This window comes from Podarcis tiliguerta (assembly GCF_965153285.1).
Source record: "Podarcis tiliguerta genome assembly, chromosome: 5".
Lineage (NCBI taxonomy): Eukaryota > Metazoa > Chordata > Lepidosauria > Squamata > Lacertidae > Podarcis > Podarcis tiliguerta.
In genome coordinates this window covers 19411407-19430136 of record NC_139538.1, presented here as the reverse complement: position 1 = coordinate 19430136, position 18730 = coordinate 19411407, and the positions used below count along the sequence as shown (strand labels likewise).

The 18730-nt window shown below is 41.9% G+C and overlaps 1 protein-coding gene across 1 annotated transcript in view; it reads right to left on the bottom strand.

The window, feature by feature from the left end:
- KPNA4 (karyopherin subunit alpha 4) overlaps nucleotides 1-16088 on the bottom strand; it is a 30067-nt gene extending 13979 nt beyond the window's left edge. The window contains exons 1-7 of the mRNA XM_083442245.1: nucleotides 15353-16088; nucleotides 6987-7031; nucleotides 3304-3393; nucleotides 3195-3224; nucleotides 3062-3114; nucleotides 772-867; nucleotides 592-677 (exon numbers count right to left, since the gene is read on the bottom strand). Of these exons, the coding sequence (XP_083298371.1) occupies nucleotides 592-677; nucleotides 772-867; nucleotides 3062-3114; nucleotides 3195-3224; nucleotides 3304-3393; nucleotides 6987-7031; nucleotides 15353-15421 (469 nt within the window). The 5' untranslated portion in view covers nucleotides 15422-16088. The remainder of the gene's footprint in view (nucleotides 1-591; nucleotides 678-771; nucleotides 868-3061; nucleotides 3115-3194; nucleotides 3225-3303; nucleotides 3394-6986; nucleotides 7032-15352) is intronic.
- Nucleotides 16089-18730: the final 2642 nt, after the last annotated feature.

Genomic DNA, 18730 nt, shown 5'->3' with positions numbered 1-18730 from the left:
TCCAGAGATATTCTTCAGATTATATATATATTAAAGGCAATTCCACATATTCAAAACGATGTCCAAACACTAAACAGCAGTTAATCTTAGCTACGATTAGTGAAAATAAGTCAGTTTAAAAGCTTGGCTGGCTTGTTTCCCACTAATCACAGTTTGTCTAAGTTCAGATGTCTCAAGCTGAAGTTCTAAAAAGGAAGAGAAAGTTTATGGATGCCTCTTCATAGTGGCGCCAGAAGAAAGGCGGGAATTAGACTTGTTATTGTAATGCGAAACTATGGTTTAGTGTTACATGCAAATTTGGCCACAAATCAATTCGTTACTTACTAAATCCCATATTTCTGATCACAAAGCGGGAACACCTTCAGTGCTATCCAAATTTAATTTCAATTTAGTGAGAGATTATGTACACATCTTCCTTTTCAGCGTATGATTCATTGATTAGCATTTAGAATTCAATCATCCTGGCTACAGCATCAAAGAACCAACTCATTGGCACATGTGAATAAATACCCAAAGAAGAAATATAACGTGTGCATAGTTCTACTCAATCAGCAAGGCATTTTTGCAGGAGTTAAGTACTGATTAACTTACTGGATTGAACGACAGCTTGCGTTTGTTCAGAAGTTCCGGATGCAATATTTGTCAGTGCCCATGCTGCTTCAAACTGTAAAGATGGACTAAGAATATAATAAGAAACAAACAATAGTTTATTACAATACTTTTGATCAACTGCTTGAGAAACCAACTGTTCCTTTAAAGGCACATACTCACTTGTCATCTCTTTCAAGGCAGTGCACTAATATGGGTAATATTCCAGATTTTATTAAGTCATCAATAGGTGGGTTGCGATCACTGGAGAGTAGTTTTCTATTCAGAAATATTTGGAAAGTAGAATATCAAACTTTCGGGCAAAGTTCAAATGGCTCCAATTGATTATTATAGCTAAAAACATGAAGAACAGCTGACAGGGATTTCACAGCATACTCCATTTCCTATCTTAACATAAAAATTAAAAAATATGGTAGTAATTATTCTGATATTTCATAAGTAACAATCAAATACAATTTAAATTTAAACCAGTAATTCTTGACATTTGTAAAATATATTTTGAAGTCCAAAATGTCTTAAATTAAATCAAAATTAAACTGAAAGGAGATCAAAGGCAAGCAAATGTGCCCATCTGCCTCTTTTTAAAAGAGAAGACACAACCTGGGCCAGGGTGCTAGACAGTACAAAAAGATGCTCATTATCCTGCTACAGAACATCATATACAGATTGCTGGTGATTGCTGGTGATTGAAAGAATTGAATAAGACTGGTTCTCTCCTTTTTTAGTGGGTAAAGTTCTTGTCAGGATGGAGAGAATGGATGGCTGCAGAAACATGGAATGCTCTCCCCCGGGGAGGTTTCCCTGGTACCTTTGTTACAAATCTTTAGGCGCCAGGCAAAATCATTTCTCTTCTCCAAGGCCTCTGGCTAATTAAACAATCTATGGCCTTTAAACTAGGGGAAGGGTGTGGGTTATTGTTTTCATTTGTTATTGCATTATGCATTCTTGTGTTTTTATATTGTAAACCACCCTGTGAATGATGGTATACAAATTTTATAAATAAAATAAAGAGGTACATGTGTGAGCAAAAGTGTGAGGTGCCAAGCATCTTGAGCAAAAGGACATAGGGTGCCTCTAGTCCTGAAGCACCACCCCTGCCTTAAGCAGAACAAAGGTTTCTTGTATACCTCGGAGAGAAGAGTTTAGAGCTGGACAACTGGCTGCTCAAGTATTTCATGAGGCCAAAGAATGACACAACACATGTGACAGTCTACTGCTGTTTATTTCATTATCATGCCATGTGTTAGCAAGAGAAGGAGTGAGAACTGTTTTCCCCCAAATCTTAAAGCAGTCAGGTTCATACCCATGATACATTAGATAATGCATGAAGATAGAACAGGTCAAGCTGTTGCCACATGGGAGAGCTGCCTTTAAAAACTGGCATTAAATATTTTAATATATTAATGAAATATTTATAGACCACACTTTATTTATCCAGGTACTAGGTCTGAGTCCAGAATATAAATAAAAAAGGCAAAAAAAATATGAAGGCAGTTAAAACTATGACATCAAAATATTGAAACCGTGAGTAGTCAACATGGTGCCATTTAGATATTGCTGGACTACAATTCCCATCAACTCCAAATACCCCTGCAAATAAATCAGTCTTGATCTGATACCATCATGATAGCAATGTTGGCACCAGCAGCACTTTTAAATGAAGGGTATTTTACATATCAGGTGCAGGTTAGTTCACTTCCCCTGACAATGGAACAAGAAGAGCCCCTCTGGCAACTACTTCTTCAGGTATGTGACCCAATACTTTGAACTGGGCTCAAAAGCAGCCAATATAACTTTAAAAATTGGCATTAAGCAACTCTATCTGGCCGTACCCATTAAACTTCTGACAGCTGCATTCTACACCTATTGAAGCTTCCAGTTTGTCTTCAAGGCAGTCTTGTAACTTCATGGAAGTTATAAGCATGGACTGCTGTGGCAAAATGGTCCCTGTCCAGCCAAAGCTGGTTACTTTCTTTGGCTCTTTTTAATTTCTCTCCTAATTTAACTGTTAAGATGGCCCTGGCATTCCAGGATAAAAGTTAAAGAGGGAGAACACTTATTTCATGAATCATTCACAATTACATGTTATATAACCTTCTTGAAAGTTCTATTTGGCAAACTAACAAAACATCTGACCAACCATCCAGCTTTTATCATCTATCAAAAGTGCACTATTAAAAGAACACACCCTCAAACAATTTTCCTTAAAATATATATCATTTTATGCCCAGTTACTTCTGGCATTTTGTGAAATATTGATTTCATCAATATTTGCATGTGAAAAATGGAATTCAATTGTTGATCAACTTGTGCTCCAAACCATTTTAGAATATGTCAAATACAGATTATCAAAGAACCAACATTTCCAGTCATAACACAGTACAGCTACCGATTCCATTAACAAACTGTACTACCGTAGAAGAAAGCATATCTGAGTAAATTATTCTCTTACCTTGCAGCCTGCACTGCACTTAACTGGATACCTTGGTTGTCACTTGAAGCATTCTAAGAAATAAATATATTTAAAAATCAGGACTTTCACAATATAAGTGAATTTTAAAAACAGAAGTGGTTAAGATACTTACCTGCACTATTGCCTCTAGAGACGTGTTTTGCTGAAACAAATATCAAAGCATTAGAAATGCATTCAAAAAGACATACGTATATAATATTTAATCACCAATTAGTTCTTACCACTCTGAAGTCACCATCTATATCAGAATCTTCACAGATATCTTCATGAGGTACGTTTCGTCTCTTTAACAGATGCTCATCTCTTTTGTTCTTTTAAATACAAAATACAAATTACATTCAGACAAGGGGCCTCTGCTTTCCCCAATGCTTCAAAAGTGTATTATAAATATTTGTAAAATTTAAAAAATGCAAATATGTAATGTAAGAAAAATGCAGTGCACAAAGCAATAAAAACTATTAAGGGTAGAAAATACCATAAGAGGCTTTTAATTCATATTACAGTATAGAAAAAGTAAATGTGTTACATGATTTACATAACCTGACACAGTACACATTTATATTCACTATTTATAATTTGCCAACCAAATTTTATGTTCATATAGGTAACAGTTTTGTGTAATTCTAAAGCTTGCATGTTCCAAAGTTTTAAATGATCAAGTACATAAACTTTTTGGGGAGGAACAGAGTAATGGAACTAAAGAGTAGTCTATTCATGGAGTTTTACATGGAGCAGTTGAGGAATGGCAGCCATGGATGAAAAAGAACTATGCAGTTGAAAGGTTACTGTAAGTCACTTTAGAAATATCTAGAATTCTGAAAAGCAGCATAAAAGCTAACTTAGAACAGTACCCAACAATGTAGTTCCATTAGTGAAAGGTCTGGTTGATAAAGGAACTTCTCCCTCACATCTCCCAGCACATAACTAAATCTTTTGAGAAGATCTGGCTGGAGAGGGCACGGGGCGGTGGGTAGTTTTATTGCATAAAAGGAAATCCTGACACTAATACAAGCACTTTGTTGGGTACCAACATAAATAAATAAAATGCCTAATACTAATCAATTTTATTTTTTTTTGCCAATTATATAGATAGGCGCCAACCTATTTACTCTCAAACAAAATTCCTATAGGTATGCCAAGGAAACTGGCATTCTACTATTGGATTATGGATCTTACATTAATATGTATATATGCATTTACTTGATATTGTTCTTTTCCCACTCCAAAGTTTCAGACTTTTTGGGAGGAAAAGAGGGATACAAGCAAAAAGCAAGTTGTCTGTGCAGAAATGTGCCTTACATGGCAATAGTCAAGGAACAGCAGCAATGAGAGAGAAAGGAGAATGCAGAGCAAATAGCTATCCCCGAACATTGGAAGCTCTGTAGACCTCCTCTAAATTCTGAGCACGTATCATCCCAAACGTATTTTAAAACTTTTTCTGCAGTCAAAGTAAGAGCCAAAATTCTCCTAATACATTTAATACAAACAACCCCAATTATTTTTGAAAAGGATTTTCCTTGGTACACATGCCCAATTAAACTTAAGTGCAATTTGTATCTACATAAGGAAAATAAGTATTATCAGTGATATACACCAAAACAAAAAAGTCAATTGTACAGCAAGGAAATAACTTGGGTAAATAATCACTTTATAATGTGCAAAGCTTAAAGAAATCAATCATTATACATAGAAAACAATAACACATATTTAAACAGAAGTACTAGTAGAGCTCAATGCTTCAAGTGAAATCAAACAGCGGTGAGACGAATCAAATTTAAGCAGTTTAGCATTGCAGCTAGTTACCAATTAAAACATTGACCATGGCTGGGAAACTTCTAATGACAGGGAAAAGTAGTATTTCAGGAATGAAGCATCTGGAGTTTCCCATGAACAAATAAGAACCATAAGTTTGTAAATTTATGAACTTTGTATGTTAGCCATACTCCGTGAAGAACCATTAAAAAACTTAAGTCAATTGATTTCAATGGGAATCTGCAAGTGTGACTAACACTAGTTTTCACCCAGAGCACAGATAACCTATTTCATTCTAAAAACTGCACTGCCTTACAGGGAACTTTCTGAGGGTGGCATGTCAGTGTTGAGTGCAGGCAGAGTCAAAAGAAGGCAAATCAACAGCAGGCTACATTCCAGACGTGCAGAAACCAGAGATTTCTACAACCACCCTCAAGCAAGAGGTATAACTGAAGCTCATGGACACATTGCAGTCACACAAAAGCATTCAAAAAGGACACAAAGCAGGTCAAGGGATATGGACTAGGAGAGTTTCAAGGGCTGAAAAGCAAGGCCTGGAGGTTTTCATCCTTGCACAGTACAACCGCATCTTGCGTGCAATTAACTTGTGCAATTTCAATATTGAATGGCTGAAAGCTGGCCAATTGAAATCCTGCAAATTGCATGCACGATGGAGAGCTTAAAATTTTCTTTTGCATGTGATATGGAAAGAGCTTTTTATCTCTCAGACGTGCTTACTGGGGCTCTGAAATGCTCTCACAAAATCTTGCAGGAACTCAGATGGCCCTGCAAGATAGCACGAGAGCATCCCAGAGCACAGTAAGCAAGAGTGGTTTTGCCGGGGTGATTTGGGTATACGAGTTTTTTCATATATGTGCCATCCCCAGAACATAATCTTCATGCAAGATGCTTTTGTACGAGAAACTGAAGTTACCAAACAAAATTGACTGGCATTAGATTTAGGGCAATTAAAAAATAGTACTTCACACAGTTCATAATTAGCCAATGGAATTCACTAAAAGATGCAGTAATGGCCATTAGTTTAGGCAGCTTTTAGAAAGATTAGAAAGTTTCATGTTCTCCTCTATGGATAGGCATACTATAGGATCTTCTAATATACGAGAGCTCTCCCATGCTTTCTAAAATATAAGGGAGCTTTCCCATCCAGTCTACAGATTAGCATTTCTTCAATGATTATAGCAGAAATGTCAGGATGTTTGCCTATTTCACACTTCCAGCCAACAGTATGATGAGCAGAAGCAAAGACATCACACATAAGACTTATCAAGTTCATTACCAAGCTACCAAACCACACATGTAGCATCCTGCTTTGAAAAAGAAACCAGTCTCCTGGTTAGCATCCCTACAAGCTTCCAGCAACCTTTTCGTTGCTTGAAAATTGAGTGGCACACAAAATGGAGGGCACAACAGAAAGCCAGACTTAATCAATGTAATGATTTTACTGTAAATGTCGAAATCTCACCTGTAACTTAAAACTATTTGTCATATATTCACTTGAAGGTAAAAAAGGAACTTCAGAATTTATGGGGGGGGGGGAGAGTCAAATCATGCTAACATACTAAGTGAAAAGAGAAACTGAGCAATTTCTTAATGCTGTCAATAAAAAGGCATGATTGTTACATTACTTTAGAACAATGCAATTCAGGAGATAATTGCTAGAAATTATGGGCTTGATCCAGTCTAAAATGGCAGAGCTTCTGTGGCTCATGTTCCTTGAGGTGGCAGAGGATTCTTTAACATGGGGAAAGGGAAAGGGAATATAGCACATCTCTTTATTCTTTATGGCAGTGGTTCACAAAGGGTATGGCGCGCCACACTGGTGTGGCAGATGAGGATGGCAAGTGTGGTGGGAAGATTCAAGGACAGTCAAAGGAACATTTAAATAGTATAGTATAGTAATATTTTTTATTTGCAGAATATGGAGAGGTATTTTTTTTTCAAAATCAATCACTGCTCAGAGTTGTTTCTTTTTGTTTTCCAATGTATTTATTATCAATATTTTTTTTTTGGTGTGGCACGAACCAATTTTTATTCTAAAAGTCTGGCCCTGAGAAAAGTGTTTAGGAACCACTGCTTTATGGGGACTGCTGCACCCACACCAAATTAGGTGATAAATAGCATTAAATCTTACCTTTCTTAATTCCACAACGACTTCATTTCGTTGTCTTCTCATAGTCTGTAAAGTTACACAAGAAAGTTACATTTAGTTTCCACTGTTTATTAAGGCACAAACTACAGTGTCTCGAGATCTAAACGTCAATGTGGGGTTCAAACAATTCCCCACATGAAATTATAGGTTAACTATTCGAAGCATGCAAACTGCATAACCTTTGTTGTGGCTGTCTGAATTGGCTGCCTCAAGCCTTAAAAATGAATATTTAGCATTAGAAATTTGATGAAAGAAAAGTAGGTACTGTATTCAACTACTGAAACCAATGTAACTAGTTAAGGGGAAGTCTGGGGTCATATTTTAATACATGGTGTTTCTTTTATAGCTTTCATGTTTATTTTTCTTATTTATATCTTACTTTTCTTCCATCATAGAACCCAAAGCAGGGACCAGACCCAGACCTGCTTAGCTTCAGCCAAGGAGATGGGTGATGCTTTTAGATCATACCCTCATCCATTATGGCAAAATGAAGTAACCTAGCTATTGCCGAATCTCATTCTCTCATGAAAGTAAGTCTGATACAGAAGATACAGATTTAGTCTCTCTATCTGAATACTACCTAATGTTGGGAGTGCTTTTTCTTCTAGGAAAAAAAAAAGGTACTGTTACTATGTATCCTTGAGTACTTGAAGAAAAGAAACACTAACTGTTAGGCAGTTGACATGTTTTCTAATTGTATACAGACCAGTGAAACCTGCAACAAAATGAGTAACAGTAGCCCACCTGGCCTGAAAAAAAGGATAGCAAGATCAGGTCATGGGTGTGAGCAGAAGGGTAGAGGAAAAAAATCAATATTTTTTGTTTTCTAAGCCTCCTGGACCTTTTTCTGCTATGCTACATAAAAACACCAGAAGGATCAGTTTTAGTGCTGGCTGTCAGACCTGAGCCATCTGGGGGGCCAAAACAAGAAAGGAAAACCACTCTTTTCCTTTCCTTCCTTAAACATCCCTGTACATTACAGGAAGTGGGGGTGATTTTTAAAACATTAGGAGACATATCCTCTCAAACCTAATCACACACACCCTTATTTTCTTTAGCTGGCACCTACATCTATATTCACTAGGAAAGCCAAACTCAGCCAGTTCCCTGAGCAGACTGAGTATACATCCATCCCATAATCCTCAAAGTTAAAGAATTGTGGGATGTGTTCTGCTGGTGCTACTTAGCTCAGGGAACTTGCCTACACTGTTCCTTGTCTACCATCACTGTAGTACTTTAAAGAACGGGGAGAAACAGCTAAGGAAGCTCTATCACCCCGTCCCAATATTTTAAGGAAAACTTTCAATTGATCTAAATAGAAGATTGACAATTGCTTTAAAGAAGCATATTTTCATACCAATACTATGGCTTTCAAAAATTAGCATAGATCTGTGCCAAATTAAAAAAGTATTTTAAAAGCAGTGACAAAAATAAGCAATGAATAGAAAGATTATAGAGAAGGAAAACATCTAAAAATACAACCCTATCCAAGACCTAACCAACAGTACTGTTGCTCAATATTTAAAGTAAGTATTTCAGGCATGTCCATTCATGTTCTATTGTCCAAAACTGACATTGACAGCCAGAGGTTTCACACCAAGGATTTCCTATAGGAAGGCGTTTCTAATACACACCCATCGGCATACATACAGGCAACAAAATATCTGATTAAACTCAGACAGGGTCAATAGTTCAAGCATGAATGAAAATGTGGCTTATAAAATCTGAGAATATGTTGAGAGCCACTGCACAAGCAAAATTAATAGGGACACCAGAAAATCACTAAAGCATCCCCTGTAGGTTTGTTGTACTCATTATACATACTTGGAAACTACAACTAATTCAGAATGCGACAGCTAGGCTGGTGACTGGGAGTGGAGACCATATAACACTGGTACCGAAAACCAACATTGGCTCCAAGTACGTTTCCAAGCACTATTTGAAGTTTTGGTCTGAACTTTAAGGCCCTAAACTGCCTTTGACATTTCCACCGCAGCAGAGAGAAGTTAGTTCTTTGTTTAAATTTAAAACGAAGTGAATTGCCTCTTCAGCAGGTGGCATGAATATTAAAGATACCACAGTCCTTCAATTTTCTCCTATATTATCATGGTCTCAGGGATCACTTAAAACAATACCATGATCCACTGAATTGCTAGAGACTCTGGCCAGCACTGCTCATCTCACATCTTGCCTCACATCCATAAATATTGGCAATATGGCTTTGAGTTGCTCCTGCCACCTTCTCCAGTTTGTACTTATATTTTTGAAAATCCAGTTAAAAAAATTGGAGCTGCTAGTCCAAAGGTAATCTTAATATCACGAAACCAATATGTACTCTCTGAAGTACAAAATCTGATTTTAATGCAGAAGTGACTCCACTTCCAGGATCAAGAACAAATTTCTGCTATTTGCACAGATCTAGGAACCCTCTGATCAGGTCTCACCAACTGCACAAGTAAACCAAGAGATTGCTTTAGGTCAGTGTTTCCCAACTGGGGGCCATATAGGAACGCCAGGATATTCCAAGGGGGCCACAGGTGAAAATCGCGTAAATGGAGCACCACAGCACAAGGTTAGGGGGCCACAGAGGTAAGTGAGAATTGAAAAAAAGAAATCAGTAAAAAAATAAATACTCCTGATTGGTTGGCTATCCGCTTGGCCAATCGCAAGCGGGGAGGCGGGGGCGGCCCACGAGGGCTTAACGTTTCTTTTTGCCATGTGTTTTCTTAGAGCAGTCCTGGTTTGTTTCCTGTGGGAGAGGGCGATAGTTGAGGCTCTCATTTTGATCAGTAGAGCCCGTGATCCAGAACCCCCAGGTCAGGTAAGTGCGAGGGTGGGGTGGCAATGGGTAGGCCAGTATGAGTCAGAGCTGCTTGTTGCTACCGCCAGTCTGGACCAAGTGGCAGCCTGGGCCTGGCTTTGCACTGCGCAGGGTGCAATCCACCCCAGCACCTAGCTGAGTGGGGTTGTCTGGTGCTGCCGTCTTGCATCTAGTAAATAACTTAAGTGTCTACACAAAAGAAAGCCACACTGAGTTCAGTGAGCCTAACTCCCAGGTAAGGGTTTGTGGGGCTATAGTGTTTGATCTGGGCAGCCAGGGCTCCTTTGGACAACAATATCTTTTTGCACCAGGTCAGTGAGGACCACTTGCTTTTAAAAATTATCCCATTTTTACATAACTCCCTGTGTGTCTTTTGGACTGCATCTGTAGGTTTCCCCCTCTGTGTCAAATAAGTGTTGTTTACTTTTTATAATACAGAGAACATGGATCTCCCTCCGGAGGTTCTGGACTCTCCTTCCTTGCAGGTTTCTAAGCAGAGGTTGGATGGCCATCTGTCATGGATGCTTTAGCCAAGTTTCCTACATTGCAGTGGGTTGCAGTAGAAAGATGACCCTTGAGGTCCCTTCCAGCTCCACAATTCTATGTTTTTCTGCTTCAACAATATTTCATTATCATTTTATGTAACTGTATTTTGTATAATTTATAAAAAATATAAATAAAACATGTTCTATTTACAAACAAATTATTTAAATAACTACTTTTCTACCAGTAGGATTGGGGAGACATCGGTGTAGCCAATATTTTTGTTAGGGGGGCAGAACCTCAGATTTGTACTGATTTTTACATATGGGGGGGGAGCTGCCCCCAGGCTATGCTCTTGGGGGTCCACAGGTCAGGAAACATTGCTTTAGGTGACTGTATTTTTAGATGTAGCAATAAGAACAGTGCATGATCTGAGATTATGTCCCAGGATCTCTTGCAATGACGGCATGTAATCAGAAATGTGGGTCAGCATCCTCTGAAATATTGTAGAGGATCTTGTGATGTATCTCACTCAATATGCACTTGAACTATGTAGCAAAGTATTTCAGGAAGGTCCTAAATCTTCCCACACTCCAACTACAAACCAGCAGAGATTTCAGAGGTGTAACATTCAGAATGTAATGTCCCCAAGCTTCAGCATCAATAAAGAATTGCAACATTATAAAAGTAGGATTTGCTGATGACAGCAGGGCAGAACAACTTCTGAAGGAACTGTTGAGCATAATGACACTTGAAAAAATTCAAATCACACTACATAATGTGTCTATGACAAGCATTAGGAGAGAACTATAACAAAGGTTTGCTATAGGTCAATGTCAGAGAAACACCGATTTGTACAGTTGTACCCCAAGGGTCATCTAGCCCAATCCCCTGCAATGCAGGAATCTCAGCTAAAGCATCAGCGACATATGGCCATCCAACCTCTGCTTAAAAACCTCCATGGGAGAAGCATTCACAAGCTCCTGAGGGAGTTCCACTGTCCATACCACTGTCAAACAGCTCTTACTGTCAGTGTTCTTCCTAATGTTTAGTCAGAAATTCCTTTCTTGGAACTTGAAGCCATTGGTGCGGGTCCTACCTTCCAGAGCAAGAGAAAACAAGGTTGCTCCATCCTCCATGTGACAGCCTTTAGTTATCTTAAGATGGCTATCCTATCTCCTCTCTGTCTCTTCTTTTCCAGGCGAAATATAACCAATTCCTTCAAACCATTCCTCATAAAGCATGGTTTCCAGACCCTTGATCATCTTGGTTGCCCTCCTCTGCACATCACCTTCCAGTTTGTCAATATCCTTAAGTTGTGGTGCCCAGAACGGGACACAGTACTCCAGGTGTGGTCTGATCAAGACAGATTAAAGCAGTACTTTCCTTGATAAGGATATTATACTTCTGTTGATGCAGTCTGGAATAGCATTAGCTAAGCATGTGATCTAGTAAGACCAGTCTTTTTCACATGTACTACCGGTAAGCCAGATGTCCCCATCTTATATTTATGCAGCTGGTTCTTCCTGCTTAAGTGTAGAACCTTACATTCATCCCAACTGAAATTCATTTTGTTAGTTTGGGCCCAGTTCTCCAATCTGTTATGGTCATCTTGAATCCACATTCTGTCTTCTGCCACATTAGCTACCCATTCCAGTTTGGTACCATCAGCTAACTTAATTGGACCTGCCTCCATTAACCCCAAACCCCACTACTCCAATAGTTAAAAAAAAAGACAGCAAGCTGGTTGTTCAACTCCACAACACATCTAATTGTTTAAAACACAAAGCTAGTTTAAAAGCCTGTGTTTGGACTTTACAAAATAGGTTTATTCATAGTCCACTAACCGTTAAGTAGTGTGGAACTGTGTTATTGATTTGCTCCCCTGATATATGTTATCTTGTATAACCTAATGGGCTTATTACTGTGACATAACTCTATGTGTGCTCAATTACCCCAAGAAATCCAGAGAATGTAGATCTGAGCATCCTAGGCTTTTTCAAGGAAGATACGCAGTTTTTTGAAGGGGGACTCTAAATGCACATCGAATATCCTGCACCCACAGCAAATAATTGGATCATAGTGCATGAATACTTTGGCAATCAGAGCCTCAGAGACACTAATTTCAAAATGACAGAAGGTATCTTGTACACTGGCATAAATCATGTTTTCCCCTGTCCTTTTCATTACTTTATCTCACAACGATCAAATGTTATCTGTAAAAATACTGCTTCAAAATTTATCTCTGAAAAAAATGGGTGCTTTACAAACTCCTGAAAATTAAATCATATGTTGGATTTTCCAACTGCATCTTGGAAACTAGGATTGCAATTCTAAACATATTTATTGGAGATCAAGCCCAGCACAATACAATGAGAATTAATTCTAAGTAATAAACACATGTGGGATTGAACTGTAAAGCTTATTAGAATTAAAAGTGATCCAGTGTAAAATGCAGTGTTATAAAGGCGTATGTTAAATATGCCTATTCAGAAACAGCAGAACAGTAAGTAAATCCAGATCATGTTCACAAAGACAGATGGATTTTGGATGACTAAGGAATTTGATTCAATACTGGGGATCCCTTTGTCCTGAGAGCACAGGACTCAGGCAGAAGGTCTGTTTTCAGGAGAGCAGGGAAGTGGAACCTAGGGCTACCATGAAATATTCAGTTCCACACCCCACAGAGTGCTGTACAATCCTACTCTACAGAAAAGCAAAGTGGGAAAGGCCTCTTTTTAAAAAGCTGTATAGTTACCATGTCAACAGCTGACAGACTAATTCCAGTATTTTTCATGTTTTGAATGAAAGCTTTAAATAAGCATATCACAGAACAGATGCAAAATGTTCAGCAGTTGCTGCCTAGAATACATGACATTTATGAAGAATTCAAAAGTTATGCTAGCTGCTGGCAAGTATGCAGGTAAATTGGTGAAGGGCAAAAATTCAGGATATTTTCCCAACTGATTATTCAGAAATACACAATATTTCTATGAAAAAATGCAAAGCAGAGGGCAGCACTATACAAGTCATGAATTCTTCTGGGAACTCTTGGAACTACAGTTTTTTCAGAGAGATCAAGGCTCTTGAAAAAAATCCATCAACCTCACACAATTAACTACTTTCACTTAAGAAAAAGTTGTCATTTTTAGGCCTCTCTAAATGAAACATGAAGTGCCATCTTATATACATTTACTCAGAAGTCCCACTGAATTCAATGGGATTTACTCCAGACAAGTGTATATATAGGATTGTAATTTTAATTTAGAATAATAGCTATATTGTGACTATCTTCTCAATTTAAAGATGAGGTTGAGGCTAAAGGACTGTTTACCTGCCAGCAATTCTGGGGGCAAGAGAGATATAAACTGGGACATATTGCTTTCATGCACTTAACAAATGCATGTTCACCAGAACTGTGTGACTGCATGTTCCATAGCTCAGCATCTAGGGGCACAAACTATCTCATGGCACACCAGGGGGTGGGGTTACATATGTATTCATTTGGCTCTAAATTGGCACATGCTCGGAAGAAGAGTTTGGATTTGATATCCCGCCTTATCACTACCCTAAGGAGTCTCAAAGCAGCTAACAATCTCCTTTCCCTTCCTCCCCCACAACAAACTGTGAGGTGAGTGAGGCTGGGAGACTACACCACGCTGGCTTTCAGACATGCCTTGTGGCATCAGCTAGCCAAGAAGCCTGACCACCACTGTTATACACTGTGGTGTATAACTTGGGACAGAATCCTGAGCTGCTCCAACCTGTATTGATATTCTACACTGCTGAAAAGAGGGGTAATTATGTTTACATGCTTTTGCTCTTCACAGCTGACTATATCCAAAGCCAGATCTTTGACGAGACACTTGAAGTCATACTCTTATTTTATTTTTAAACACAGGGAAGACACAGACTGTCAACTTGGTGAAAAACACTTGGAAATATTTCCCATTTAACTGCTTTAAGTTTAAACTAGCATTTAAATAAAATGCATGTGAACATGTTTCTGCTGAACACAGATGAATGGTTCTGGGAGCAGTCGCTACCTTTGAAGAAATGCTGATTAAAATTTGGTTTTAATATGGTCAACTTGGGGCTGGGTTTTACATATTTTAAAACGCTGCATGCGTATTCTGCCTGTTTGCACCATGACAGTGTGGCAAAGGAGGCTAATTACATCGAGTACTGCCAGGTAACACGGTAGTTTGTGTGTGTGTGTGTGTGTGTGTGTGTGTATACATACATACACACACAGAGAGAGAAATTTACACACACATATATATAATATATAAAACAAACTACCGTGTTACCTGGCAGTACTCGATGTAATTAGCCTCCTTAACCACACTGTGTATATAAATATATAAAAGCTATTTTTGCCGTGGCGTGTAGCTCACAAAGTCTGGTTCCTACGGAGAAAACGCGTGTCACGGGAAGCGGAGAGAGAAAACAGAAGAGAAAACATGTCATCTGACAGGCAGTTTCCATGTCAGGCAGCTGAGTGGGTGGGTAGAGAGGGGCGCCTCCATCCGCTCCAGCAGGGCTGCTGCCCCCCTCCCATTTCCCGCTCTGCTAACCCTGGCCCCAGCTACTGCCCCTTCCCACCCGCCTGCCGGGAAAGTCCGAGGCCCAGGACGGAAAAGGAGAGGCAGAAAAGGCCGGCCCGCTCTCTCCTCCAACGCCGCCCCCCCTCGCGAAGCATCCCCGCCACGGCGAGCAGAAGCGGCCAGGCCTGGGCCCTCCCAAAGCCCGCGGGTACGGAGTGGCGACGCGTCCCCTCGTGAGGGAAAGCCAGCCAACCCCACCCACCCGCCGGCCGGCCTTCCCTGTCTCTCCGCTGACGGAGCGGCCGACTCGGGCTCAGGCCTCGCCTCGAGGTAGGTAGGCCCTGCCACGGGAGATTAGCAGAGACGCCACAGCCAACCGCCTCTGCGGCGGAGGCCTTGTCCGAACTGATCCCCGACCTCGGCTTGCCGGCCCGCCCGGCCCCTCCCTTCGCGCGAAGCGGGCTGCTAGGCCCGGGCTAAGGAGGGAGAAGAGCTACCTCCAGGTCTCGGCCTTTGTTCTTAAAGTTCTTCAGCCGTTGGTTGTCCAGCTTCTCGTTGTCGGCCATGGCGGGAGGTAGGGAGCGCGGCCTCTCCTCTTGCCTCTCCTCCCTCCTCTTTCTCCGTCGACACCCAGGCCGGACCCAGCCGGGCCCCTTCTTCCCGGCGCCGCTTCCGCCCCTTCGCCTCGCTCGCTCGCCTTCCCTTCTGCGCCGCGGCGGGTCTCCCTGGCTGGCCTGGCTTGGTGGCGGGCTGGCGGGCCAAACCGGGCGGCCTCCTCCTCCTCCTCTCGCCTGCTCAAGTCGCTCCCCGCTGGCTTAGGCCTTCCCAGGGCGGCGGAATGTGCCGGTAGCGAAGGGAAGAGAGAGCGAGAGAGAGAAAGATAGGGGGGAGGGAGGGGAGGGGACGGGCATGGGGCAGGGGAGGAGGCAACAGCCTCGCTCTCAGACGGACGGCAACGGCCACGCCCACCTCTCCCTCCCTCGCGCGCGCTCGCTCTCCCTCTCGCTCTCTACCCCTCCTCCCGGCACCACCCCCCTCCGACAAGCGCTGGCCTGATTGGCTGGCTCTCCTTGATGGGCAAAGGGGAGGCTCGCCGGCACACTGGAAAGAGTGGAGGTGGGTGGGTGGAAAATACGCTTTCGAGGGGGAGGGGGGAGGAGGAGAGGAGAAGAAGGCGGGGCCGTGAGGGGAGCGAACGGCGCGAGCTCGTGTTTCGCCGCGCATTTCCTTCCCCAACCGCCAGGGGGGAAGCGGCTCTTTCCCCGCCCCCTCACGCGCGCACACGCCCAGGCGCGAGACCCTGGCAGCCATTTTGGGGGCTGTGAGGCGGCTTCGCGAGCGCCGTCCCCGGAGTAGGGCACGCCACGCCTGGGTTGTTTTCGGAAGATTTCTCCCTTCCTTCGTTTCTTTCCTCCCCCGCCCACCGTCGTGTCGGAGAACAGCCGGAGAAGCTCGCGGAAAGCCCTGGTTCAGTAGTTGCGCACTAAGTCGCGTTGAGTTCAGTGGTGCGAGGTTAACCCTCAGGAAAACGGGGCGTAGGACCGCAACCTGTGTGTGTCTTTTTTTGGAAAGTTGAGTCGCCAAAGTCAACAGGTAAGCCGCGGGGGTCAGGCATGTCCCGGGAGGAGGAGGCACGGTAACGCTTCTTCCCATCTCCGGCGGCTCCTGCCAGAAAAGTCCCTTGCGGAGCAGAGGCGGACTCAGCCTCGCACACTTCCGATAAAGAAGAGCGCTGATCGAGGACGTGAAATCGGGCGCGTCCTAATCTGAACGTTTGAAAAGACGATACGGCGCGGTTTCTTGCGCCTGCTGGGAGAACCGAATACGGAAACGACACGGGCGCCGTCCCCGTTTTGCTGTCCTCTGTGCGGTTCCATTGGCAGTTGCCAGGGTTGTAATAAACTTCTGAACTCTTGTTACAGTTGTGATAATTGTATTATTCTCGACTTGGGTTTTTTTCTGAGGGCACGGGGCCTTCCTATGCAGAAATTGTGCACGTGATAAAATTATCTTAAGACTATGGTTCCCAGTTACTGGGGGTCTGCGGAATGCACTGGGGGTCCGCAGCTCCATCCCTTTCCTCCACCCCCCCCCAAAAAAACATTTTTTTTTGGTCATTTTGCATGGTAATATCGCAGGTGTTATGGTCTGTTTTAGTGCTGTGTGCTTTTTCCACATGTTGGCCAAAATCGGTTTTGAAGTCATACCGCAATAACGATTCTGACCAGCAATACGCAGCAATATATATCGCTCCTCTCATGAGGAAGAGCAGGGCAGCTGATTTCAAGGCCCGGTGGATGTCGCACAACGTTTCTGAGCTGAGGGCGACCAGGGCAGCCGACCTCACTTCAAGGCACCGAATTCACTTAAAGGTACCGTGGCACAACCTTCACCATGGCACCAAGGCTGAGCAGCTTCTCACAGTCAACAGGAAAGCAGCAGCAGCCACAGTGGGAGTGCATCTTCACTAGCTGTACCCCCATCCCCTCCCACTCAAACCATGTATGCAAGGGGCCTCCGCTTCCTCTCCTCCCCCCACTCATCTGATCTCCATGACTCCTCCTTCCCTCATGCCTACATCGTGATATATCGGAATATTGTGATGTTTAGCTGCTGATATATCATGATGTTGAAAACCTATATCGCTCAGCCCTAGCCTGTTTTTTTAATACACCTAAAATCCTTTGTTGATTAGGGGCTACCCCATATTTTGTTCTAAAAATTGTTTTGCAGAGGTAACTACCATTGAGTTATCAAAAGTTTCAAAAGTAGAGGGCGCTGTGGCTTGGCTTTTAAAAAATAGGGGGTCCTCCATAATTAGCTAATTGAGAACCACTGATCTAGGGCAAGAACTTTAATAATTTTGCAAAAAAATAAAAGCAAAACAGGAGATGCAATCTTTTCTACTTTGGTTTTTTGAATATTGGTGGGAACTCTCCTGCTGAAAATTCTTAAGTATCTAGTGTGACATTCATACTGTCTCCCCACCTGCTGCTCTTGCATAATTGTTAGGTAAAGGTAAAGGTACCCCTGCCCGTACGGGCCAGTCGTGACCGACTCTGGGGTTGCGCGCCCATCTCGCTTAAGAGGCCGGGGGCCAGCGCTGTCCGAAGACACTTCCGGGTCACGTGGCCAGCCAGTTAACATAATTGTTAACTGCATGTAAAACCATAGGATGTGTCCCATTCCATTCAATGCTCTGCTTTTGGAACGAAACGGGAAATGAGCAGTGGGAAGAGAAAATACATCTTGGTGATGTTTTCCAAGTTATCACGCACGATGGTGGAGCACACATAAGCCTGTTCTGCCCCCTTTCTGGCCACTTCTGGGTCCCTGTGATGTGTGCATGAGCAGTCACCACACGCATATCAAACACATGTAAATTGGTCATTGCCTGTACCTTAAAGAGAGACCACAAGGCGTTAATGTTCTTTTTTGGGTCCTGAGTAATTCCAATGGAATAATAAACCTGTGGAGAAGGCATGGGCTGGAAAATCCCACAGAGACCAAACAGACTTAAAAGGTTTTGTTTTCTGAGGGGAAGGGTTACATAAAACAAGGGAATGAAATTGTGAACCTGGCTAGATGAGGGGTTTGTATACTAGAGTGGAAGTTTCGAGCTGTGGGGCATTTAGGGTCTGACTTACAGGACAAAGTTGAATTTCATGTCCAAAATTGAATACTGATTCTAAGTTAGATTGATATTTACCATAAGCATCAGTGTAAAAGTACTGAATGCAAAAAAGATTCTATATGTAGCCTTGGATAAAATATCCTAACCTTAAAAAATGCAAGCGACTCATCACTTTACTGGTAGAGATAATGTTAGTTGAAAAGAAAGGTGCTTTTGTTCTTGTCAGCTAATGATCAGCCAG